This window comes from Ammospiza nelsoni, chromosome 2, assembly GCF_027579445.1.
Source record: "Ammospiza nelsoni isolate bAmmNel1 chromosome 2, bAmmNel1.pri, whole genome shotgun sequence".
NCBI lineage: Eukaryota > Metazoa > Chordata > Aves > Passeriformes > Passerellidae > Ammospiza > Ammospiza nelsoni.
Window position 1 is genome coordinate 50333303 of NC_080634.1, and position 27292 is coordinate 50360594.

Consider the following 27292-nt stretch of genomic DNA (forward strand, 5'->3'; position numbering starts at 1 on the left):
CAAGGAAGAGGCAGGGAGCAGATTTGGTCTCAGGACTGCTTCTAGGGCACCTTCTAGCCAGGAAACATGCAATCAAGTACACACTTGTGTTTGGCTCCATCAGAACCACAGTCCCATCAAAATTCCCACCATCTATTTCAGGCACCTAACTGAAGTGCTCTGACCTACCCTCTGGAAACATCTCCCTGTCTCCCAATTGTATTTGTTGCATTACACCAAGTTAGACACATAACATTAATTTTGGAAGATAGTGTTATTAATGCACACTACAGCAATGTCATCACTGTAAGGCTTCATGGAATCTGTCTCTAGATTAAGTTTAGTGCTTGGGCTGGAAGTCTGCATGGGCTTATAACTCAGTTGGAGAAACCCTCAAAATTTTTTCCAGTTGTTTTTATTCACGCTACTGTAATTCCTAATAATTCAGGACATGACCATAACTACAAACTTTCTAAAATGTTCTGTAGAAGATTACACTTTGAATTCAAGTTCCTCTGCACCAGACCTCCTTGAATATTTTTGCTGAGCGTTTTAACACTATCTCAGTGTGTGCTTCTGAACCAAATGTGCATGAATTCCCATGAGAAAGGTTTTGCCTTTCCTCTGTCATTCATTTGCATCTGAAATATCCAAGGAACACATCCATGACTATGGTGCCAGCAGCTGCACATTTAGCCTCAGCTGATCTTTGAAGCCACACTCCAGAAACATCAGTAAAGAGCTCCCAAAGTTTTCCTGTTGTTGCAACATGCCATCCAGGAAGCTGTTCCTCTCTGTTGCATGAGACCTGGATTCCCCTGCCACCATAAATGCATTTGGATTTTGGATACCCCAGACATGGATTTAGTCTCCTGGATAGATTTTGACTCATGAACAGACTTTGAGTGCCTGACCACAGACCCCTGCTGGTACTTCCATATCTGTTGGCCAAGACCCTGTTCCTTGGGCTCCCTCTATAACAAATGGAGGTAAATATGTTTCTCTGGAGATGGCTCTTTTAAGATGAAAAATGCTTCACCAATTCCATAAAGGCCAGTTGTGTCTAGATCTCCAGCTTGGCTCATGTTCTGGAGTGACACAGAATAACCTGGAGCACCTGGATTGCTGTCTGACTGCCTTCCTTCCATTTAAGTACTGATGCCAATGGCTCTGCAAATGGCTACCTAAGGCAGAAGGATAAATAAAGAGCCTGCTGTAAGAGGTAGGTGAGTACACAAAGCTCTCACCTGGTTCTTGCTGTATTTCCTCATGGTTTTTAAACCAGGATATCTGGGGCTCAGGAATACCACGAGCCTGGCACTCCAACATGGCAGAGTTACTGGCGTTCACTGTCTGATCCGAAAGCTGCCGCAGCAGGGCTGGTGCCTCTTGAGCTATAAGACAAAACAACACCTTTGTTTTACATTCTTGTCATGGTGGAGATTTAATTATCTCCCCTACACTCATTTTACTGGTGTTAGAGATTGCTACAGCTCTTCTACCAAGCTCATTTTTTACTGATTTTATTTAGTGTTTCACTTAGCTCGGGAGGGTTTGGTGTGTGCAGGGAACTCACATTACTCAGCAATGGCATACTATGGTGACCAGTGAACACCCAATGATGACAGTGCTCAAAAGATTTTCTCAGTTCCATGACCAACCACATTTGTTTATATCGAAAGCAACGACTTTCTATGAAAGCTCAGTTTTTCACCATCAAAAGAAACAAACTGTGACACCAAAGATTTGAAGAATCATCAGAACAGCCCTGTGCTGCTTGTAGCACTTTGCTGCTCCGTACACCATGATAGCCATGAATGTGACTTTGATAATTTACTTACTTTAATGAGTACAGTTACAAATCATATTCAGTAAACTCACATAATCCAAAACCACCATGAGCACATAAGCATTGTAAAGTTTTCATAAATTATTCCACTTCTGTGTTTCATATATTTGGCTGAACATAACCAGGCTGGGCTAAACCACACCACAGCATTTCAAAAACACACTACAAACATCATGTTAAAGTCATCTCTGAAAGAAACAAAACAATCTCATGATCATTTCAACCCTTTGCCACTCCTTTCCTCATTTCATACAGTGCTGAAGGCTGTTCTAACAAAGGTCAAGGTATTTACAACGTTTATGCATGTTATATGGCAACATCTTTCATTCACATTTGCAACTCTCACATAATTATTTTTGGTATTTTGGTCCATTTAAAGCAGTCATGGAGAATTCGGGGAGCTCCTGAGCAACATCACAGATGGAAATGCTCTGCAGATTCCCTCAAATTCCCCAATTATTTGCAATCTTTCCCTTCAAGGATGCTGCCAGGATCAACAATTGCTAACATGGTAATACACAGATTCCAAATACAAAACGGAACCAAAAAAGAGCAGAAACCAACTATTTGCAAAGATTTTCTTTCAAGCTGCAATAGGTGCCAATACACCAAGTTCAGTATCAGCTGAATTTCTGATATTCTGTGTTTGGAAGATTATTCTTTTTCCTTACAGAAAAACTAGTCATCACACATAATTATTCTAGTCATCTTCATAATTATTCCGTTACCAGACATAAATAAAAACTCTCCAGAAATGTTAAACCCCTATGTACCACCAGATTTTTCAGTGTGCATGATCCCCACAGCGCTAAAAATACCTTTAAAGTGGGATATTTTTGCAATGTCCTTGCCCCTTAAAATTAATTCCAACATAGTCATGACTGTGCAATGACTATGGCTTTTGGGCACTTCTGAGGTGCAAACCAGTAATTTTCACAGGCAATGAAATTTGTTCTTTACAGCCTGGTAGACAATTTGTTCTGTCTTCCCAAACAGCATTGCTTATGAGAGGCACTGTAAATTCTTCATCACATACCTACACAATGACATCGTCAACTCTATTTGCCTTGCAGCCAAGAAGACTGCCCTCTTCTCCTTGATACCTTTAGTTCTCATTTTTCACAACCCTATGAACAGGCACAGTCTGAGGCATGTCCACATACACGTGCTGAGAAGAGCTCGATATTTATCAGCAATTCCTGACAGACACCCCAGCCCAGACATCCAAAATGAAGGCGGACAAGATGACACAACAAAGGCAAATCACACGTTCTGTGAGTTGTGATTAATTTTAATTTGTTTATAGCCATACACTAAAGATGGGATTTCATATTAAGAAAAACTTTTTTTGCTTAAAACTTAAGTCATCATTCACATACTTTCAATAATTTCTCTGCTACAATCAGCTGATTTTTCAAGGACTTGGTCAACCTGAGGATTATTCTCTTTTGCAAGCCACCTGTTTTCTCCCGTTCATTTTTGCAGTGGAGCCAAGGGGGACAGTTTCCAATGTCCTACTCTGCTCACTCCAAAGCCGAGGGGCAAGCCTGGCCCCCAGCAGAGTGTGGGGCTCAGCTCCCAGGGCAGCCCCCCAGACCTGACCCAGCCTTCCTGCTTGCCCATGAATGCTGCCTTGCTGGCCAATCTCTGCTCTCAGTAACCCTGAGGAACTTCATTGTAGGCAGAATTTGGCCCAGGGGAGTGACAGGGGGATCACAGAGGGGAGAAGAGGGCACTGGCATCAGAGTACTTTTCTGACCAGGGGTGGTGGGGAGGGAAAATTTGCATTTTTAAAAGCAAACAAAGGGGAGAAATTACCATTTGTTAATTTTCAGGTTTACATTTGCATTCCATCCATTTTTGCCCTTTGTTAGGATTATGTTGTCTGTTCACTTATTTTTTATTAATCAGTACAAAAATATAAATACAAGCTTTATTTTAAACACTTAAAAAAAAAAGAAGAAGAAATATAATTCACACCTTTCTCCCTAAATAACATTACACAACAGAAGGCAGAGAAACTCCTCAAACCCTTGAGATTCTCCAGTCATCCAAGGACATCCAAAGCGACATCAGTAGTTTTTACCCTGCCACCAAGAACTGCTTTCCTCCAAGGTTCCCAGTGAGCTTTCTCTGTGCCCTCCAACATGGACAGCCACACTGGGATGTCAGGACACCCTTGCACAGCGTGGCCTCTGAGTGCTGGTCGAGCCCACGCTGGCGGGTCCTCCACTCAGCAGGGACATACACCATTGCAATGCGCAACAACTTCACAGAAAAGCAGTCTAATTGCCACATCTCTTTTTTTTTTTTTTTTTTGACCCAAACTCATATTGTCTGGCAACTGGCTGCACAAATCATGGTGCTTTGGCTCCCAAGGCCATGGAAAATTTGTAATGTCCTGTCATCACCGCCCACCTCGCCATCAAATGTCTTCCCACAAAATACTCTAGGAAAAAAGGGGATTCTGTATTGTAGTTCTTCTGAAGAATTGCAAATGCTAAAGAGTGAGCTTGCTCCATTTTTAAGCAGTCGCCAACGACTTCACTTGCATTTTAGGCATGATTTAGGAAAAAAAAGAGAGCCTGATCCCTTTGCAAGAACACATTGTTTCTGGAAGCCATCACGCTAATAATGAACAAAAGAGTTACTGTATACAAGCAGGCTATAGGTGACATTTCAAGATATAAATGATTATTCTTTTCTTTACTCTGACAACTTCCAGGTTACCAATTGTTTTCTAAGCATTTTAGGCTCCATGAAACTGGCATTATGGGGAAATGCTATTGTTTACCCTTTCACACTTGACAAAAGCAATTCCCACGTGAAAGGCAAGTTTAGCCGTGGGACACGGTCTCGATACCTAAAGGAGGAAATAGTCTGGTGAGTTCCCAAGCACAAGAAACTGTCATGTTGTCACCCTCTATTTTAAAAGCACAGCCACTTTGTTCCTTTGCTGCAGCTATTTTGGTCATTGTGGTCTGTTTTGTTATGGCTTGTGTAAATGCTATATAAATGATCAATCATAAATGTAACCAAAAATAATTAAAGCTATGTAATTGTAAAAAAATAAAGTTATCAGATGTATTAAAAATAGTAACTTTTTCCTTACACAGAATTTATAGCACACAGAAACATCTCATAGCAAAATCATGACAAAGGAGAAGAAAAGGGGAAATGCTCACAAAGAATTCTCAGGTTGCCCTTAATTGTCCTTCAGCAGTTTTGCTGGTTCTTAATCCCCATAAAAATCCAATTGTCATTTGCATACCAAAAGCAATGAATATTTTTAATGGCATCAATTTTGAATTTGTATTTTTAAAATGTATTAACTAACCATGCTGGCTAAAACCTTGTCAGTCATGTTAGTGTAACACTCCTCATTTAATAAAATAATTACAACATTACAAACTCCTGAATCTTCAGGCCAGAAGCAACACTCACACTTTTATCAGTAGTTTTTTTACATTAGTGCAGAACTGACTTTAAAAATTGACCAACACAGCAACTGGAAGTCTACCTGGATTTATTTGGAGAAACATGGTTCATGGCTGTCAGTTGTAAAATCATCATTATTATAAATGATATGATAGGTCTGTGCATTATATCAACATTTTTATTTCTTCCCTGCATACTTCTTTTAGAAGATACTTTTTTAAGATTAATGTACTTTAGTGTAGAAAATAATTTCAAATAAATAAGTATTAGAACTTGCTCAGCAGGTAATATTTATAAGTCCATCAAGATCAGATTAAAATAAAAAATATGTAGTCCAGTCAATCTCAAACTGAATTGTGCTCATTCCGCACATTCAAGTTAGCTTATTAAATGTCCATTGTTGACTGAAAACAGCAGTTTTTAAAGTTAATCAGTTTATTCAGCTTTGACACTTTTGATGAGGCTGATATCAAAGCGGAAGAAAAGATTGATCCAAAGTTTTCCTTATTGCTCAGTAGGAGACAGCAAGAGAAAAAATAACGGCATGTAAAATGTAGCACGGGGGATCTTCCAAACCCCAGCTTCCATGTGCCTTTTCAAAGCAGAAAACACCCGTCTGAACTCAACTGGAAGCTCTCACGCGTTAGGGTTTTGTTTGCTATTCCTCCTATTTCCAACCCATGGGGAAATGAGCACCACCTCAGGGCTTGAAAGGTAGAAACAGTGATACAAAAATCAAGATGATATGAGACATCTCTTACTGTTTAATGAGTCCTTTAATGTTTTACATTGCTTTGTGTTGTACAATCATTCCTTGTGCTTTTATATTTGAGGATCCGAGAGTAAACAGCCTTTTTGTTGCAGTGCTCACCTCTGATCGTAACGTCTTTCTGTTGAAGCACTTCTTTCCCCGTGTATATGTTCCTTGCTCGGCAGGCATAGGTGCCTGAGTGTGCCAGGGAAACGTTTTTGATGGTCAGAGTGAGGGTGACGGAGTACTCCCTGTTGTGAGACTTCTTTGCTTTCGTTTGATTGTTGACTGTCCTGGGTAAAATCCAAGCAATGTCTTTGTACAGGAATTTGTTGGCTGAACAGGACAATACCAAATTCTCTCCTTCAATGGGCAGTTTTTCCAAACTAATATGGAATCCACTTGGTACATCTGTCAAAAATCAAGAATACTTTTTAGTTTATATGAAATGAATGAGCCAAAATTAACACAGCATATATTTCCCCCTTTATCAGGAAGTCTTTGAACTAATCAATGTCATTGTCTTCCTGCTCAGGTGTGTAATCTTTCCTTTCATACACTCAGCTCCAGCTATTCTCATAATTTTTCTTAGAGCTATGATACACTTGGCCTCAGATGTCAGTTGGTGTAAACTGAAGTTGCTTTTGGAAGTAATGAGTTTGTATAAATGTTATGCCAAGTTATGACAGACTGGGGCAAGGTACCAAAAGCAGAATTATTTAAAGACATCACACTGGGACTATGAAAAAGGAGAAATATTCTGATCACAGCTCCAGCTTGTGAACTGCATAAGAATCTCAAGAGGGCAGTATAAAAATACTGCATTTCATCATGTTTGGTTATACTGTTTTCTTGTTATTCACAAGCATTCAGATAAAATACGTCTATTTCTTAAATATGCTTCAAGTCCTGAGAAATTACAACATCTGTGATCTACACCTGAGATTTCCCTTGGAACAGAGGTGCTTACCCTTCCTGCATTCAAAGCCCACCAGCCACCCAAGAGGTGAGCAGAAGCAGTACCCTCTGCCCGGGGTGACCAGCTGTGTGTGGGCAGCACTAGGATGAAGGTATTTTATTCAGGTGCCTTGGCATTATCACAGGTGAAAAATATTTTCACCTGAGAGAAACCAAGTATCATTGCACCAACAATTTACTAAGTATAGACATGGGTTAAGTTTTCACTTCATAGCAGATGGTTCAGGCAGGAGTAATTTAGCCAACAATGTAGAAAGTCCTACTTGAAAATGTCCTGTTTGCAGTTTATTGTGATGTCACTTGCAACTTCCTCCACGTGGGCAGTGGTGCAGAGCTGTGGTGGTGTCAGCTGCCTCCCAGCTGCCCCCACCTGGGGCTCATCCCTCCAGCCAGGTGCTCACATCACTGACCTCAGTGAAAGTAGAAGTTCCTGAGAGAAAGCTCTTCCAAGTTTTACTCCTAGAATGCAACCTCTCTTGGTTTATTTGTAGCCAATATTCTGATAAAGTCATTTCCTTCTTCTCGGTCAAGTGACATCGACTGTGGCCATTTTCAATTGTTCTTTCACTACTAATTGCTACGGCACTTGGCCGTAACTTGACTTGAAATCCTAAGAATGGCTTATTCTTTCATAAGGGAGAGTTATACCTTCTTTTTTTGATTCTTAGATCATGAACAGCTGATTTCCATTCAGTTCATTCTTACCAGTGTTGCTTCAGGTTTAATGTCACTTCAGCAGGAATATGTAAAAATTACCTCTCAAGTGAATAATATCCCACATATATTTTCATTAACCTCTCTCATTGGTTGACCAATCCATCAGAAAGCTACTCCCTAAATCCCCACATTGCAAACTGAGCTACCTTGTCTTCCAGGGGAACCATGAGCATAACCTGCTCAATGCTCTCTGCCTGTTGGAAGCCTGGCATCAGTTGTCCCCCATAACAACCTCTTTTCCACGTCTATCCCTGAGTTAAACAGAGGGTAAATGAGCTCCTGCTAGCCCCGGATTGAAATGTCTCCTGACAGTAGATGCCTCCCAGGGAGAGTCCCGTTTCTGCTGGTTGAACTCATCGTGCCCCTGCAGTGGGAGCAGAGTGCGTGCCTGTCATCAGCTGTGGTTCAGGTGTGCAGGCCAAAGATCAACCTAGTGGAGGCAGAGACACTAGTAGACTGGGTATTAAAGCTTGGTGTTAAATTGTTCCATTGGGATTCCACTTTCCTCTCTCTAGCAAGCAAAGCCATAAGAAAAACTTCAAATTTCATTAACTCATCTATGAGTGACAACCATCAGGATCCTGTTTGATATGCAAGGGTGTGTGGTGCCAGATTCTAACCTCAATTAAGAACATATTGACTGGAAGTGCTATTAAGATGAAACACCTCCCTACATGAAATCCATCATATTTAGCCTCAGCTGCCAAAATGCAGACATTTACTTGAATATAGAGGTTTTGTGTTCTGTACGTGGGCAAAAGTTTACAGTCCATGGGGTGACACAGGCTTCTCCAGAGGGCAGTGCAAACCATCCCTTTAAGATGGGTTAAATGCCAGACATCCTGGTCCCTCATGCTTAATTATGAAGAGATTATACATGATCAGCTTAGGCTTAGGTACCTCATTGTAAGATTGAAGTTAGATGAACTGAATCCTATGCTTGATTTTGTTTAAAAATGTTAAATTCAAACACGCTTAAAAACAATCAGATGGCCAACATTTTGAATGTGGATAAGTACTGGGAAGAAAGAAGGTGCTGCATCTTACTTACAGTACATTTCAAATTCTTCTGATGTGTGTTGTGAAAGCCAGGGTATTGGTTAGAAATAGAGACAATTTTTGCTTTTGAAGACACCAGTACTCAGTAAAAGCTAAGAAGAGCCAAGCAAAACTCTTAAGATGAAACTAAAGATCCCTGGGGACTGGGGCAAGTGAACTATTTTTAGCTTAAAAGGATAGCATGCCAACAGTATAACAGTTACAACTACTTTTATGTTGTCAGGTCTGGAGCTCTTCCTCAGTGTGCCTTCTGTGAAGACTATTTTCTGAATAAATCTAGGGACAACAGCAAAATGCACAGGATTCCAAAAGAATCATTTGTTTAAAGGCTACGAGCCTCCTAATATATGACACCTATCTCATCAATTGTTACAGGCTCAGGCTAGCTAAATAACGTGGCTGGGAATAATGTAAAAGGGTTTTATTTACTTTAGTGATTTGAAGCTTCCTGTGGAAATAGCTCCCAGGTTTCCTGATGGAAGATTTTGTTTATCTTTGCCAAGCACCATCAGGAATCTCAAAATAAAATGCGCTTAGTGACATTGGGAAACCAGGGAGATAAGGCAGAGCTGTTCCTGTTTCACCCTCTGTAATTGCAAACACACCCATGGGCCTGCTGTGTGCCAGCAAAACAGCCCAAAATGTAGGGAAAGGGGCAGGCTGGAGGAAAGGGTGCTAATACAATTAAATTTGGTGTAAAGGTGTTGTTACAGAGACTGCTTCCACACCAGTGAGCAGGAGAGCTTTCAGAAATCACCTTTCTACATTGCTTTTATGTAAGTTTCACAGCTACTTTTTGGTCTTGAACAATATTTTGTTTTTAGAGCTAAGTCAGTGACAGTACACCCAAAATGCTCTTTATCTGACAGAAGCTGTAGGAAGGCTACTCCAAAGCCCATGGTCTTTGTGTCATACACCCTGAGGCACAGTGTATAAATTCATCTACTCCACTGTCAGACTTCCTAGGAAAAGACAGGCATGTTTCACTTTAAGCCCAGAAATAGTGATATTTACAGTAACTAAAGAAAGTGCTTGTTCTTCCAAGGTTCTCTCTGTTGGCAGTAATTTCCTTATGTTTACCTTCCCCTGAAGGAGTGGAACTTGTCAAGTCCAAACTAATGCTGCTGGGACACCTTCTGCCTTCCACCACCTTCCTAATGGTTTCTGTCCAAAAAAAAGAGACCCTTCACAGCACTGCAGCACGTGCATTTTCTCTTCCCAAGGACAAGGGCTGAGGGAGATTGCCTTCAAGGAAAGGGATCTCCCCGTTCAGAGCAATCTTTGTCTCCATCTGCTCTTTAGAGTCATTTCTGGTGTGTCCCTTTTACAGAGGGCAGCAGCTCCTTTTCCTACAAGGAATCATCTCCTCCTGCTTAGACACTTCTCTTACTTTTAGACACTTTTGTGTGGCTCAGGCTGACTTCAAATGGCACCAGAAGACTCAACAACATAAGATAAAGTAGCCCTAAACTGTCACACAAACCCTGAAGTATTGGTTTTGGACTCATCAGAAGGAAATACTTTGCAGTGTCCTGTTCACATCCATCAGCATGTAAGGCTCAGGTTTTTACTCCCTCAGTGCATTTTTCAGCACATTCTGGATGTGTTTGTTTCTTGATGTGAAACACAGCCACAGCAGTTTGGTCTCAGCCTGATGGAGGAGAATTATGGTGAGTGCAACTGGTTTTTTGTAGGGACCAAACAATAGTATTGTTTGCACTGCTTTCAGTCAATGCAAGTGAGGGTCAGAGGATGATCAAGACTTTCCATGTCGCACAACTGAAGTGCTCAGCTCCAGGAGCTCATAGGACAAATGCATTTCAGCTCCACTACACTATAAGGAATGTTTGCCGCCAGTCAAGATGTTAAGAAATTCCAAGACATAATAAAGCTGACACTCCTCTTTCTGAACCCCAGCCAATACAAGATTCTTCAAAGGGAAGTCATAACATTCTGCATGTTCTCGTGCAAGCTTTAGTATCAAGGAGAAGGATTTCCTTCCATCCTTATTTAAGATCTGAGAATGCTAGGTCTAAATAGGAAAACTACATCCTTCATGTCGCTGCGCTAAAACACTTGAAACCACCATCAAAACTTTGAAAGGGATATTTGGATATGGTGAATGGGGTCCATCCAAGTACAGCTTCATTTGGTTTCAGGATCTTCCATGTTATATTGTGAAAACTGAGGAATAAGTGTTAAAGAAGGCCAAATTCAGCCCCTTGCACATTGAAAGAGCAGCATTCTCAGTGAATGATTCTCAGTGACTTCTCAAAGTTTCATGTGAAGTACCCACACAAAGATGAAACTATCATTGGCATGTTAATTTATGGAGAACTATGTGGTGTTCATCTTTCTGTCCAAACATACACAATGTGAGGATAGGGATGAAAGCAAAACTGAGAGTGGGACAAGAGTCATCTTCAAGGTGGCAAATGTTCTTGTCACTTCCATTAATAGAACACAGAGACATTTTTCTTGTTTCTGTACTTTAACAAACAACCTGCCTGTGTGTCACTTATCTCTTTATACTTCTCATGTTTCTTACCAATTTTCTGTATTTATAGATAAGTGGCACTTTCTAAATGTGAAAGTGTGTTATGACATGGAGCTTTAACAGCTGTAGACACCCACAAACGAAGCCTGCCAGGTGAAACTGTATGAGAAGCACAACAGTGGATACCTAAAAAAGAAATGGCAAGTGCTTGCAGGGGTGCCCATCTGCTGGCATGATGGAGTCATGCTGCCTTCTGGTAGCTGAGGCCTGAAATGTTGGTGAGACAGTGCCACAACTTGTCAACAGCACTGACTACTGCTCATTGCTACTCTTCTGTGTGGGCAGGAGTGATACCGCAAGCTGGATAGAAGCCAGATGGAATCTGGGCAGATTCAAGGAAGACTACAAAATCCTGGAGGTGCCAGAGAAAGGTATTGATGTCCAAGCTTCTTTTACCAGTTAGAGGAAAGGGCACTCTCCTGGAAGCACAAAACCAGTTCATCTGGGTCAACAGATCTGCTCAGCTGGGGACCAGCTCTGTGGAAAGGGACCTGTGGTGGACAACAACCTCAGCATGAATGAAAAGGGCGTTGCTGTGGTAAAAAAAAAGTCAACAGGCTGCTGGGCTGTAATAGCAAGGGCATCACCAGCAGAGATAAAGAAGTCATTACACTCTACTCAGAACTTGTCAGGCCATATCCAAAATACTGGATTCAGTTTGGGTCCCCTCTATACAAAACAGATGTGGGAAGTCTGGAAAGGGTCCAGAGAGGTGCCACAAAGATGCTCAAAGGAGTGGAAAGTCTGACATTTGAGGAGAGGCTGAGAGAACTGGGTTTGTTCAGCCTTGAGGAAAGGCTTAGGGGAGACTTTATCAACATGTTCCAGTATTTAGAGGGTGGCTACAAAGAAGATGGAGACTCCTATTTCAGGAGACAATGGAAAATATGAGTGGTAATGGGTACAAGTTACTCCTGGGGAGATTCTGATTGGATACCAGAAGAAATTTTTCACTATGTGGACAATCAGTCATTAGAATAATCTCCTCAGGGAAGTGTTGGATTCCACAACTTTGGACACTTTTGAGATCCATCTGGACAGGATGCTGTGGTTTTCCCAAGACAGGCTGGACCAGATGATCCTGAGGCCCCTTTCAACTTGGTATTCTCTGATTCAGCTTGTCATTTTAAAAACACAGAGTTTGGGAGGGAGAACATTTTTTGAAGTAGTCTTTTTTTTTTTTTTAATCAAATCTAGTGAGAGTGTGTCTATTCTCTTTTGATATCCCTCAGAATAGAAATAGAATGAGTTTCACTAAAATCACTCATCAGAATTATAAGCAAGAGAATGACGACATAAAAACCCCAGAGATTATGATTTGGGAATTAAAGCATCTAAATATTTTAGACTTTTTGCTTTTTCTCATCTTTTTGAATGAATTACATTTCTTTAATGATCTACCCTGAAAATTGCCAACAGCCTAAGTTTATAAAACTACTGCTTTATAAAAAAAACTAAACTTTTGACAGAAAGCAAATCCTTTGTAATTGCATGTGCAGACTTTGTGTTGCTGAATAATGCAGTAGTTATTCCCAAAGCCACACTGTGGGTTTTTTTCAGAAATTCCTGAAGTAAAACATTAAGTCATTTGTTTGTGAAAACTCCAAACACATCTCATAATGCAAAAATAACAGAAAGCATACTCATACGTGAAGATAACATCAGGAATTCTCAGTGCCGTGGCACAAATGGCATTCCAGGCTGTCTTTCTCAGAAAAGGAAACAAAACTCTGCAGTCTGTATCCTGACACTTTTCCACCCATAAGTTGCCGTTGTCCCTGAGATCTGTGAGAGGCACCCCAGACATGTCTGGCATCATGCTGCCTGCAGACACTGGCACTGCTCTAGGCTCTGCGTTGTGAGACATCCTGGTGGGCAACAGAATGAGGCTGTAGACACCTCAATGTCATATGTGAAACTGGCTTACTGGTGGGTGAAAATACACTAAAATTTCATGCATGAAATTACTGCAGAGATGAACCAAAATGGGGAATTACTCATTGCTGTATTTGTAATTTCTGTCATGCTTGATGCTTGGTGCTTGAGGGAGGAATGAGTCATTCACCAATTTGGCATCCCTAGAAATCCAGACCAGCAGCTATGAAACCTACCAGCATCACCCAAAAGCATGGTATGAGCTCACACGTTACAGCAATTCTGAAACAGTGGTATGTTAAAAAGTCACAACAACCTAACAGTTATAATTCCAGGATCAGGAAACATGTTTGACTCTGTAGAGGAGCAGATCTTACCTGTTACAATAAAACTGACATTTCTTTCAGATTTTCCCACTTTGTTGGATGCCACACAGCTGTATATTCCTGACGATTTGGCTTCAGCTACAACAAGAGTGCTAGCAGTCTGCAAAAGAAAGAAGAGGCTTAGTTCTCATTGGCTTAAGAACTCAGTTAAAGTTTTTCTTCTCTTTTTCCTAAGTCACCATTGGCTGTCCCATGATCCACTCTTTCCATTCATTCAGTGATGGGCACCTCTGAGATTATTTAAAGGAGATGTTACCATACACAGTTTTGCAAAGGATAGAAGAATAACAGGAAACAAGCTCCTTGGGTGAGCCTTATATCATCAAAGCCATCACGACCAAAAATCTTTGAACATATCTTTCAGATTGATTTATCTCTCGCTGGTGATGTAATGGTAAGCTACAAGACATGAAGCACGACAGAATGTGTTTCACACAAGGAGATAAGCAGCCTGTAGGAGAGCCAGACTGCAAAGGGAATAGGTGAGACACGCCTCAGGCATTTGGATAACCCTGGGGGGAAAAAGTAGCTCAATTTAGCACTAAAGTTGTTGGATTTCTTTGGATTTTCCCACATACATGTCAGGTGAGACAGAGCAGTGGCAAAAAAAGATGTTTACTCATCTTCTTTTGTACTATTTTCCTGGACTTAATATTTCTATTGTATAATAATATGTCATTTTTGTTCTGTTATATTCTATCACCATCTTAAGAGGTCCAGCACATTAAATATTTTCTCAGAGTTATTTGACTTGAAAGATAAGGCCTTGAAAGGCCAGGGATCAAAAACACCTAATGTGCTCTTAGAAACATAAAAACCACTGTAATAATAAGAGTTATACTTTTAGGGTGATGGGAAGACATGGTCTAGTGCCTTGGGCACTAAGCATAAGAGGAAAGTTATGCAGAAACAAATGATGTGTCATTCTGTTATGGAGCTGAGACATGAGGCATGGACATGGACTTTATCAGCATGGTGTGCTTCCAGTTACTACTTGGTAGTTTAATTTTGCTTCTTTCTGTTGCCATTTTACTTGTTCTGTAAAACATGGTTTGGCTGGAGTTACAGGCAGAGCTGGGACAGTGACGAATGGAAATTGTGGGGCTTCAGAATTCCACTGTTTGGAATTGTTTGGTGTCTCTATAAATCCCAAAAATAAGTTCTGTGCAATTAATACATTCTTTTAAGTCTGCCTGATTATGGGAGTTCAGAAACAAACACAAGAGGGTGAGGCAGTAATAAATAAGGACCAGTTATTTACATTTTTACATAAACACTGACTGAACATTTGCACTGCTTTTGTCTCCTCCTGGGAGAAAGCATAGCTATCCCCAAACTCTTGTGGAGCCCCTAAATGAAATAGATCTTCTGGTTTCCCAAAATCATTCTTCAGTACAGAGAGTCTATTACTTTTCCTGCACTCAAGCAAAAACTGTTGAGGCAAATAATTTCTTTTTGACTGATCTGTTTTAGAAGACTTCACTATGGTAAATTCACTACAAGAAATGCTAACAGCACCTCTACCCTGTGAAATTATCTCAGTGGCCAACTACCTGTCTGCTAACATACTACATAATATTTCTAGCTACAATTTTTATAAACTACCTTTTTGGATCTTCTGTGAGATTAAAGAGCATCTGTAATACCAGATAGATAACTACAGCCCTTAGGGAAAAATCATCCTGTTTTGCTAAATTCAGTAGGCTGACCTCCACAAATTTCTAATTGTAAAGGGTGCACCCGGCCCTGTCCATATTTTGTCATTCTCTTTGAATTTCTTCCAGGTTCTAAACATAATTTTTTTAAGTGTGGACAGTACCAGGATTCCTGCATCTGCTTTTTCAACACTAACTCAGACCAGAAAGAAGTCCCACAATGTTTAGCCCAGAAGGCTAATGTGAGTGGTTAAAAACTGCTTCTGCCATGCCAGACTTTACACCAAAAACCAGCCTTTTTCTGCTAATTGGTGTTACCTCACAGCAGCTTTGCCCAGGAAGCAACTGTGACCTATCATGCACAGTGAAGGAGAATGAAGCTCTTGCTCTCTGACTCCAGGACACCTGTCTTTACTATACACAGAGGCAGAGCATTTCTGAACCTGAAAAACAAGTGCTGACTATTCCTCCCACAACTGCTCCGAAGGTTTGAAAAGTTTTTGGAAATATCAGACTGCATTTTGTCCTTCTATCATTAGGTATTACTTTTTAATGGAAAATTGTGCATACTACCTTGAGTTTCACTGCTTCAGCCCATTGTGATGTGATCATTACTTTTGTCACACTGAGGATGGTGCATAGAGTTATGCTAAATTAGTATGACTGCAGTGACTAACAGATTATGCCTTTTCTTGTGTATTAAATTGCCTGAGAGAATATTCATTGGCATTGAAACCCAACGATTTAAATGGCCAGCTTTCCCCCCAGCAGCATTTTGGTTTTGACCAACTTACACAAATACATCTTTAGCATGGACTAAAGGTCATTTCCAACAGGCAACTCCCATGCAAGCAATGGCTCTTTGGAAGGCAAGGGAATTAAATGCTGTGAACACAGGAGGCCTTAGTGCTAGAGAGCACACACTGATACATTTACTCTACTGTGGCAGAGAAAGTCACAGGGTCTAGGAAGACGCAAGACTGACTTTGCAACAGAACAGAATATTTAAGAGACAACATGTCTCTGTATAAATCTTTTAGCTTATAAATTAGTCACAAGGATAAGACAGCATCTCTTTAAATAGTTTGTGAGCCCTCCAGTGGTGCAGTGTGTTTTTCATTGTGGATGCCAGCCAAAACCCACCAGAGAAGCAGTGTGTATAAAACTAAGTCTGGCATATTGTTTATGGAGAAACTATGGCTATTTGAGATCAGTTTGTGCAGCATGGTCCCTCTGTACAGCTATTACTGCAAAAGAAGCAAAAGTTTTTGCAATCTTGTATCAACTGGCATCACAACAGGGAGTTTCAGTCCCTGGATTTGCAGCTATGTTACATATAGAAAGTCTAAATTGAGTTGGCATGATCAGACAGAACAGGCAAATCCCTCCTGGGACGGTGGCATGGTCAATATCTTTAGCATCATCTCTCCACAAACTCCATTTACCACCAAAGTTTTGGCCTTTTATGCCTTTTTTTTCACTCCCATCATCTCTGCTGAAGCACCATGTTACAGGCTCATCTCAAAGCCAGGGGCTTGGGCAGTAAGTCTCATACTGCTGCTGCTTTGCTGGGCAAATAAAAAAGGCATAAGGCAGAAATCCTGAGAGATGGAAGAGGAATTCTCAGATTTGTTTGTGGTGGAAACTGATGAGGAAAAGACAGTGGAGGCAAAGAGAATCCAAAGCAGCTGACAAGATCATTGCTGTTGGAGCCACAGTGGGCTGGTCTTTCCCCTGGAGAATCTGCTTGAATTTCTCTCTTCTCAAAGTAGCTGAGATAGAGGATTCCCAGTGCTCCAGCTGATGGCAGAGAAGGAAAATAAGTTTTCAGAAAATGTTTGGCAACCTGGCTCTTATGTGACTCCCAGAAGTCCTCTTAAGATGCTGACATGAACTTGCTCTGTTCAGAGATTGCTGCCCTGACTTCTTGAAACAGTCCATGTATTTAAAAAACCCTTTCAACATAGAGCAGGCTAGTGCAAGTCTGTCAGTTATCGCCGATTCCCTTTTACGTGTGCTTTTAAGAAGAACTATTGATTAAAAAAAGGAAGGAAATAAATGAAAATATGCTCTCTTTATGCCCTTGGCACTATCTTTGTCTAAAGGAATATAATTTAGGAAGATCCATTTCTAAACATTGGGAGGGCACTGCTGGATTGGTCTGCTTGTGCCAAAGACATACAATCTGCGTGCCTCACATGTTGGCAAGGAGCATCAGTGCAAAACATCTGGTCAACATGTTTCACCTTCAGGACCAGCATGGGAGAAACACCAAAATACCCTCAACAGGAGGACATGAGTGGATGGGACAGCACCCACTTTTCCCCTGGGGTCAGGCAGAAAAATCTCTACGAGTTGCTGCTGTATATCAAGCAGAGCTGTGTTTTCTCTCTGCATCCCGTGCTGTCCTGCAGCTCAGCAGCAGCAAGCCTCAAGTTCTGCTGGTTTTAATCTCATCAAGGGCTTGGCTTTACTGGTACCTCCCAAAGATTCACTTGAAAGTGTTGACAGCAATTCTAGTAGCACTCGGGAAGGCTCCAGGAGAAGTTACAATGTGCTGAAGAGAGGAAAGTGGGGCTCCCACTGCTATCTTTAGCCTGGGTTCTGAGGAAGATCATACCGTCCTTATGTTCATCTGTCTGCCAGTCTGTCCATCTGTCTGCCAGTATCCTCTCCACCCCCACATGCTCAGTAATTTCTGAATCTATTGTCCAGTTTCATCCAAGACTTACTGACAACTCAAAGCTCATGAGATCTCACACATTTAATGAAAACCAGCTGTTTGCTGGAGGAGAAAGATCAAAATGCTGCTGTGGTGAGCTAAACAGCTTTCTCTTCCTCTTTGGGTTCCAGATGGCCAATCTGCACAGATGTACTGGCCAGACAGCTGGCATGTGTCAGGACTAAGAACAGACACAGCACATGCTTCTCCCTCTCATCAGTAAGATGGGAACTCAGAAGAGAGGTAGATGTTTAGGGCTTGGCATAGAAGATGCAGGAGAGATGGAACCCTTTTATTTTGTGTGACTACACTTATCAGTCCTGTCCAGGAAAGATTGGCTCTTCTGACTATTTAGCACTCCACTTTGAAGAGTTACACTTTTTAATACTACCACCAGTCAGGCTGACCCATCTTTGCAAGCCAAACCGGTGAGTCTAAATTTTGCCTTCCAGAATCATGATACAGGGCCATTACCTTCCTTTTTCCATGAAGTCAAGTGGCTTTGTCATACACAAGTGTTGGATCCACTAAAAACCTGTGTCAGCTAGGTATTCATGAAGTGGAAAACAAAGTCATATATATATATATATATACACATACACATATACATATATATAGTTTTACACACATACACACACACACACACACACACACACACATATATGCATGGTAAGCTCCAATTCCATGCATTACTACCCTTTACACACCATACCTGGAGGCATACCCTGTGACACAGACCCAGCTTTTGTGGTACCTGCTATTGGTCCATGGTACTCCCAACATACGCTGGCAGCAGAGGCATGAGGCAGTCAGGAACATTCTGTTCCACTTCAGGTTCTCAGTAGGTTAGTTCCCAAAAAACAAAGGGTTTTGTCTCACTCTCTCCAACTTTTCCTTGTACTCAACTGCCCTCATGTCTACTGTCTCCTTCCCTTGGATTTATAATCCTTTCTTCTTGGCCCACACTTTTTGCTTTCCCTCATCTCAACTTGCCTTCTTAGTGGTCTTCTGCACATGCTGCACACCCAGGACCCTTGCTGACTTCTACAGAACACTGGCCATGCAAAGAATAGTAATCAGTGTTAGTCCTCAGTCAGACCCAGCAGTCAGCTTTAAGGGGGGCACTGAGAAGTGGTGGGTGCTAGTCAGCTGAGTGACAGCAGAGTGTCTGTGAGCTGTTTACACCACAGGCCTAAGAATAGCGCAGCTTTGTAGGAAGTCACTGAAATGTCCAACAAAACGAGAATCAAAACATTGGGTGGGGGAATCAAATCACTTCAAGAGCTGTCTTATGATTAAGTATTATGGCTTATGTTACGAAGTACTTCCATTGTACCACTCGAGTTTCTCAATGTCTGCTTGGAGAGGCTTTAGCGGAAATGTTACTAAAACACACTGTTGTCACAGTTTCTCTGTCACCAAAGAATCATGTAGTGCAGGCTTCCTGCACTACTTTAACTGCACAGGCACAGGGTTTGAGGTTTTGCTAACTTTAAAATATACTTGTGGCTACCTTGATAACCACAGACAAACAAACAATCTACCACAGCAAAGAGCCAAACTAGAAGCACTTAGATGTTGCACATACAGGAAACATGTGGAACTGGCACAATGTCCTTAGGAAGGTAAAAACAGCTACCTTCATTGCTAAAGAAACCTGTTGATCATTCCTTGTTCATCTCTTCCCTTGCTTATAATAATCTCATCCTGTGACCACACGCATTTCTCCTTTCATGCTAACCCAAACGTGAAACTTTCTGAGTTTCTTCATTCATTTCCTACCTCTTTGTCTCCTGCATCTTTGTTGTTTCCATTGAGCTCTGAGATTGTTTTTACCACTCTTGCTGTGTTGGGATGTGGAAGTGGGGTAGACGCTGTTTATTTAGCAGGGCACCGCCGCTGTGGAAGTGCCTCAGAGAGTTGTTCACAGAGCTTGCAGGAGCAGAACTGCTCACAGTAGCAGTCCGTCAGAGGCAGACACTTGTGATGGAAGTGCTGCATTCAGTGAGCTCAGTGCTATTAGCACTCTGACAATATCCCTGCAGATGGGCAAGGGCTCTGGCTGAGCTAGCTCTTTGAGTTTGCTCAGGGGCGCCGAGGGTGAGGCTTGGGCTGCGAAGAGTGAAAAGCCATAGACTCCCATGGATTTAAAAGAATAATGCTGGATGCTCTAGAGTAGCTGCATGTGCACTGATCGTGCAGCTCTCAGCTTGGCCAGGAGCCTGGGCTTAGAGAGCATTTTTTTTACTTACAAAAGCAGTCCAGCTGTGCTTGGAAAGCTATGGAAGAGCAGCAGAAATAGAGAAACTTTAGAAAAGCTGTGAAAAAGCTGAGTACAGAGATTGTTTCACTAACCTCCCCCTCCCCATAGGGATCAGGAGGAGTAAAGCAAAGCAAGGTAGACCTTTTTTAGCTGAACTACAGAGCAAAAAGACAAAGAATACAAGGGAGGATCAATAAATTTCACTGCAAATCCTTCCGTGCAAGGACCATTCCTTGGTTCATTTCTGGGCACATTTTTAAAAAGGGCTGCTTGCCAAAGACTTGCAGTTCTACCGCAAGGACCCATTATTAGCATCTTCCTCCAGGGAGGAATTTATTTGCTGTTGACTGGAAGTTGCTTTGATATTTTAGCCACTCCTCTTCTGCTGTCTCCAAAATGCATGGTACGCAAGGAGAATGAGATCTGGTCATTAGACAGCTCCTTCTGCACCCTGTGAAGAGGCAGGACTGCACCCATAGCACGGCTATATGACTGCTGGAAAAGAATTGATTCTTATCATCTTGTTCATCATTCCCCCTGTGGAATAGACTGTGTCTTCCTGTGCCTGAAATTGTTTCCCTTTCCTCCTTCAAATCCCTCCTTACGCTTCATTTTTCATGTGCTTTCCTATGATAGAGTACCCTAGGAAACTGCTCCCATCTTTGCCTTGATCTTTAGGCACGTAGAGCTAAATAGAGCAAATGCCTCCCTGGGATCCAGCCTGTTCCTACGCGCTGGAATGCTGCCATGGACACCTGTGATACTTTCTAAATAATAAAACAGCCGGACAAAATGCAGTCCCAGATCTGATTCTTGGCTGCACGTAAAACCCTATTTATGCTGCGGTGTGTGAAAGGGCCTTGACATGAGAATAACTACAGTTCATACCCATTTTCATATGCAGGAAACTGAAGGCAGCCATCATGGAAAAGAGACCTTTAACCCCAGTGCCCTTAGAATTACAAAAGACATTTTGGTGTCATTAAAAATTGAAGGCCTAGAGTAAGATGGGCTTTAAAATTTATAATCTCTTTAGCTATTACAGCCACAAACAAAACTAGCCTGTGAAAACAGACTCTGTGACAGTGTTATGACACCTGAGCTGCTCTGTAGCACAGGCTACCCAACCTCCTTACCAAATCAGTCTCATGTCTATCCCAGGGAAGTGCAGTTGATCTAGGGTACCCCTAATTTGAGGCTTTAACTGATGGACAAGCCCCCTTAGCCCTTGGCAAGTTAATCTCATGGGCTTTCTTTTCCACATTAGACACCAATGGACTACAGGCCCACACACCCTTCAGAGTCACCTGCATGTCCCCATGACCCATAAAAGGATGCTTGGCTTGGACTAACACCTAAGTTCAGATGGCTAACACTGCTGGGATAAATCCCATCTTGCTGTCTCTGACTGAGACTTCTCTTAAACTTCGCTTCCATAATATGGATTCTTTTGGCTCTTTAGAATTTATTCCAAAAAAGACATGACCATCTAATCAACTAGGACCACATCTGTGAATAAACTGACTAATGAGTGTAAATAGTTTAATTCTCATGGGAATAAAAACCACGAAATTGTGCAATGGCACAAAATGAGGCAAAGATGGCCTGGAACCCTGCCCCGTGCTTCTGAGGTACCCCAAGATAGTTCAGACCACGAATAAGAGAGCAGATATAGAGAATCCCACTGATACATTCTCTTGGCATGTCACTTACCTTTACATGGCAGCCACCAGAAAAAAAATACTCTCAGCAGATAAATACCAAGTATGAAACTTATCTGCATGTATGCAGGTCCTCAAATCCAAACAATATAAAAATGCTGGCTTCTTCTCTGTTACCTTGACAGTATCTTACAGTGCCTTTTCCACACATGCTGTCACACAGAAAGGTTATCTGCTCCTAGGAATCATACCTTATTTTTGCCCTCTATTACAGCCGTTCTCTCAGTGATGCTCTGGATCCTGTTTCCTACATGGCTGCCAGCTTTCAGGATGAAAGATCCTTCCGTATAAAAGCAAAATCCGTGCCTGAAGACAAGAAAAATTGAAATGTTATTGATTTGGTTGTAGAAATTTGATAGAAATTCAACACATAAAACAAAACAATTGTTTTGAAAACAGTGATCAGTCAGGAAAACTGCCGGTGCTGTGACAACCAGGAAAGTATAATTGCTTTTCATTAAATCTTGAGGTTTGGAGCCTGATAATTGGATTCAGTTCCACATCCGCTCCTTGAATGTTAGCTCTCTGGAGTAAATGTTCACATTTAAGCCACTGCAAACTGTGAGGCCAGAATTTACAGTCAGAGCCTAAACATAGAGCTGTACAAGACCAACATCCCATTTCCAATGCTCCTGTTTTCAGACATGGCCAAAACACGAGTTCATACTATTTTTAGCCTTTAACTCAAGACAAATTATATTGGTTTCACGATGCATTCCATAATGCATTGGATGCTCTTTTGCTCTGTGCAGGTTGTTTCTGCTTTAACAAAACATTATGCCAGTTTTAATTTCTCAATATTTATTTAGTTCAGTTTACAAAACAGCAAGATATTAATAATGAGGCTCAATGATTACAAGACACATAGTAAAAACAAGCATAATCCTGCGAACGAACAAAATGAAGTTAAACAGAATTATACTCAAATGAAAAAGGGATTTAAATGATAATTTAACTGGAGGAAAATCAAATACATCTTAATGAATGAAAGTCCCAGAGATAAAATGTTTTTGCCTTATGCAACAAATTGGCTTGTAATCAGAACATTCAGGTGTGGTCATGGTAGAGATAATTTGTTTCTTAGAGTCTGATTTGGTACACACGGATAAACACATTGGAATGCTTCTTAAGGGCTGCCTGATCCTGTTCTTCTTTGAGAATATCTAGCTCAGTTTTTCATCCAGAATTTAGTTTTTGCTCATTCAATTCCAGCATCATTGGCAAAGATTAACCCTTCAGCTTGAAGAAGTTCTTTCAAATACACTGTGTTTCTTGGATTTGAAAGATAATGGCTGTCCTATCTGTAATCAAATACTTCTGACTTGTATAACAGTTGTTTAGAGAAATGAACTTGAAAGCCCAGTGACTGAAAAACAGAATATGATGCAATCCTGACCAAAGAATGAGGTTCATTTCCCTTCATTTAAACTGTGCAGCTTGCTTTGCACAGTAAACTTGGTGTTGCTTAGAGTACCAATGGTACACCAGCTTTACATGCCTGTTTTTAATTGTGCAGCTCTGCGTCAAACTGGCCAATGACTTAGCAGATATTACAGCTCAAAGAAATAATGACATGGAAACTAACTTGGGCTGCCCAAATGTGCACTGAAAGGATCAGTGTGTTGTAAAGACAAAAAAAAAAAAGCCAGAAAAAAGCAATGGCAATTCATGCATGGAGAGAGGACAGGGAGCAAGAGCCTGGCAGGAAAGCCCTATCTACACAACCACCTCTATCAGACTCTGGTTTAAAAGCCAACTTCTAATACATTGTTTTTGAGGCCAGGGTAAATGAAAGACAGGTGCGTTAATAAGGGCACCTGTTGCACTCAGATGGGGAAAATAGGTTAAAATTATTCAGAAAGGTAGAAGCCATTTACTTCGCACATTTAAAGTTTTAAGAAGTCTTATTCTGTAACAAGAATAAAACACAGAAGGCATGATAATTTGTCTAAGCTGGTAACATTTTCATACCATAGAAGATATCAAAACTCAATTTGTGATGCCAGACACACAAACAGGCAGTATCAAAAGCACATTTGTGAATGGATGCAATCTGTACAGGAAAACAGAAACACCAAAATCCCACTTCATGCATATTAAAATGTGCCTCCTAATTTATTTTTTTCCTATCCCCACAGAATGCATTTATGTTTATTTTTACAGTGCTGAAATTTTGTACTCTTTACCATAGAAGTCCTTACACATATTTTGGTAAAGGACACAAGGAAGGCATAATGCATATTCATAAGCTGCTTGTGCATCTCTGAAAAGCATCTCCAATTTCCTTTCTTACAGCTCTGGAGCCTCCAGACTCAGTTGCTATTATTATACTCTTCCTCACAATTCCTTAAAAAGACTGTATATATTATTTTGCCATGTCTTAGGGATGAGGACAGTGCTATGCCTTTGTTGATGCTTAGCACAATGAGATGCTGATTACTCATTAATACCAGAATGCAAACCACCATCATAACTACAATAACATCACAATAACAAGAAAAACACATGTAAAGTACTAGATTAGCCCTGGAGGCACATATGTGAACTCTACCGACATCACATTCCATTCTATATCCGAACTGGCGATTACCGCGTTAATGCAATTAGAGTAGAAAATTGAATACTCTTTATAGCTGTTGTCCATGGTTTTAATAAAAAAAGAGTCACAATCAAGCTGGGAATGCTGCATCCAAGAGCACACAGCTGGGGGTGTGAGTACTGTTGTACACACAACTTCGGCTCCACCGACTGCTTGATCAGTAAACGTTTATGGATCAGTTACAGCACGGCTGCCAGAGAGAGTCCAGGACAAGACTCAGACTCATCCCTTTGGATGCAGAACCAGATGCTTCCTCTGATCAGCTGCCAAATCCCTTAACTTTAACCTCAAATACACTAAAATAGCTCAGGGACATCACACGAGCTGTGTCCATTATCCTGAGCTGGCTACTCAGGTTAATACTCTGTCGTCTCACCTCTTTCTGCTGCCAGGGGTGCCATGTGAAAGATGCTGCCTAAGCCAACAGCATCAGGTAGAGATGGGGAAGGGAAAAATGAGGCAAAAGTCCCGTCTCTTAACTTGACCTCAGCCTCTAACAACAGTCATTTTGTAACAGAAAGAGAAAAGGTTCCGCTGAACTTAAATGTAATCATCAAACCAAATGTTTGTGTTAAGCACAGATGCTTGGAAAGAAAGAGAGAAGAATGAAAACACAAAAAACCATGCTGGCTGGAACCAAAATCGGCAATCATTTTCCTGTTGACTCGATTGATGTTTCATAGATTGTGTCCTCACATAACATCAGCTGCATATTTTTCTGATTTCAAGGAAATTACCAATTTCTTCAAACTACCCACTCAGTAAAATAACAAGGGCATTGCATTTTTAGCAGGAACTGTCTGTGTTTGCAGGGAAATCCTACTGCGTTTTAGGTATTTCAATCTTACTCCAGACATTGCCAGAGTACATAAATTCTTGAAATGTTTTGCTGTGGGATGAGCCTCGGTGCTTTGCATCTTCAGGAAATCTTACAGCAGGGTTACTGCTGGGTTAGTGAACGAGCACACAGCGTGCACAGGGATTGATAAACAAGCTGATATGTGCCAGGACATTTCTATGCATTTCTTTCACCTGTGTCTCTGCAGACCCTTTCTTGTTTCTCCTTTGTGGGTGCAACTCTGCACGTGTAGAGATCCCACAGAAGAAATACTAACAGAGATGTGTACAAACCTACATTTATAGAAGTTACACAACCTCAAAGTGAGGTAATCAGACTCTGCTGCCCTGGTGGAGGGCTGGTAGAAGCAGAGCACTTGGGTTAATCACACCCCAAGTAGTTTTTCCCATATGCCTGCATGCGTGCTGGCATGCACATTTGCGGGTGTGCACCCGCACAGGCACGCATCGGCCTTTGTGTCAAGAGCCTGAGAAAAAGGCTATCCTTTTGTAAAAACAGGAGCCAGTAATTCTCTGTAAGGTTTCCAGAGAAGACCAGCACAGGGAAAAAGAGGGGTGAGAGTGGCTCTGCCTGTGGCAGGGTGAGTTCTGCTGTCAGACCTGCTCATCACCCAGAGCTGTGGGAATTTACAAGGATTTGGAGAGGCTGGGGGTGGGTTATGCAACCAGAAGTAAGTCCAGCTTTAGAAAGGGTCTGTGATGTGTGGAGTTGGCACCCGTGGGGGCCCTGGAGAAATGGCTGGGGGGAGGGGAGCCAGCCTGCTACTCGAGAATACATCAAGCCCTTGAGGAAGCAGAGTGTGCCATGTTTGAAGATGCAAAGATAATCACAGTGCTGGGAACCGTCTTGTGCAGCGGAGGAAGCCAAACAACAAGAGGAAAGCAGCATATGCTCGTGATTTCGCACAGGAAGCTAGCAGCACCTCCTGCCAAAGCGAGATAAGAAAACTCCCATGGCCTATTCTGGACAGGGCTGTGGTGATCAGCCTTCGCTCCACACTGTCCTCGCTCCGCTCCGCGGCCCATTCCCTCTCCTAATGAGTTTCAGAGCCCTCACTTCTATCAGCATGCAGCATGCCAAGCACAATAGCATGATGTATTTATAACTATCAACAGGGAAAAGTTTCCAGGGTAAGAGTGTACTTCATGTTATCTTGATGTATTTCACTGAAATCACACTACAAACCAGCTCCAAGCTGAAGTCCTGCCGAAACTTGAAACTACTGGTCTCAGAAGAAAAGCTGCTCAGTGATTTATAGCAGAGCATGGGAGCTGAGGTAAACAATTTGTCCAGTTACTCATAGGATGGTTTGACCTCACGTATGACAGTCAGTTCTGATTGAAAGCCCCAGATCTAGCCCATCCAGACACATCTTCCCCATGCCAAAGATAGTACTGCAGTTTTCAGTTCACGCAGTGCAATAACAAATACCAGTGAAAGAGCCAAATTGACATATTAGTTGGAAAAATACTCATCCTCTGTCTCCTTGTCTTCCCAGCTTCTCCCTCCCAAGCCCTCCTGTGTGATTCCAGAGGCCATTGCAATCATTACCTCGTGTAACTTGAATTTCATTCAAATCTCTAAGCAAGTATTCCTCTTGGCAAAGCCCCTGGCAGCCTCACTCACACTCTCATTCACTGGGGTAGATTTGTTGGGAGGGAGAGGAAACCATCCTGTCACCAGCAGTGCCCATTTTTTAGAGCGATTATTGGCAGCCACCATACTTTTCTCAGCAGCTATCCTTTTTATAGGGCAGCAATTCCTAGCAGCATGAGGGCAATGTTAATACAAATTCAAGTTGGGCTGACTCATGTCTTTTAAGAGGCAAAGGCAATGACACTAACATTAAGACAGGAACTCTGGAAATTCCTGGAATTGTAAAGA

General features: G+C 41.6%; 1 protein-coding gene across 1 annotated transcript in view; it reads right to left on the reverse strand.

Moving 5' to 3' along the window:
• FLT1 (fms related receptor tyrosine kinase 1) overlaps positions 1-27292 on the reverse strand; it is a 107673-nt gene that overhangs the window by 34294 nt on the left and 46087 nt on the right. The window contains exons 11-14 of the mRNA XM_059467153.1: positions 22142-22256; positions 13581-13689; positions 6138-6428; positions 1227-1373 (exon numbers count right to left, since the gene is read on the reverse strand). Of these exons, the coding sequence (XP_059323136.1) occupies positions 1227-1373; positions 6138-6428; positions 13581-13689; positions 22142-22256 (662 nt within the window). The remainder of the gene's footprint in view (positions 1-1226; positions 1374-6137; positions 6429-13580; positions 13690-22141; positions 22257-27292) is intronic.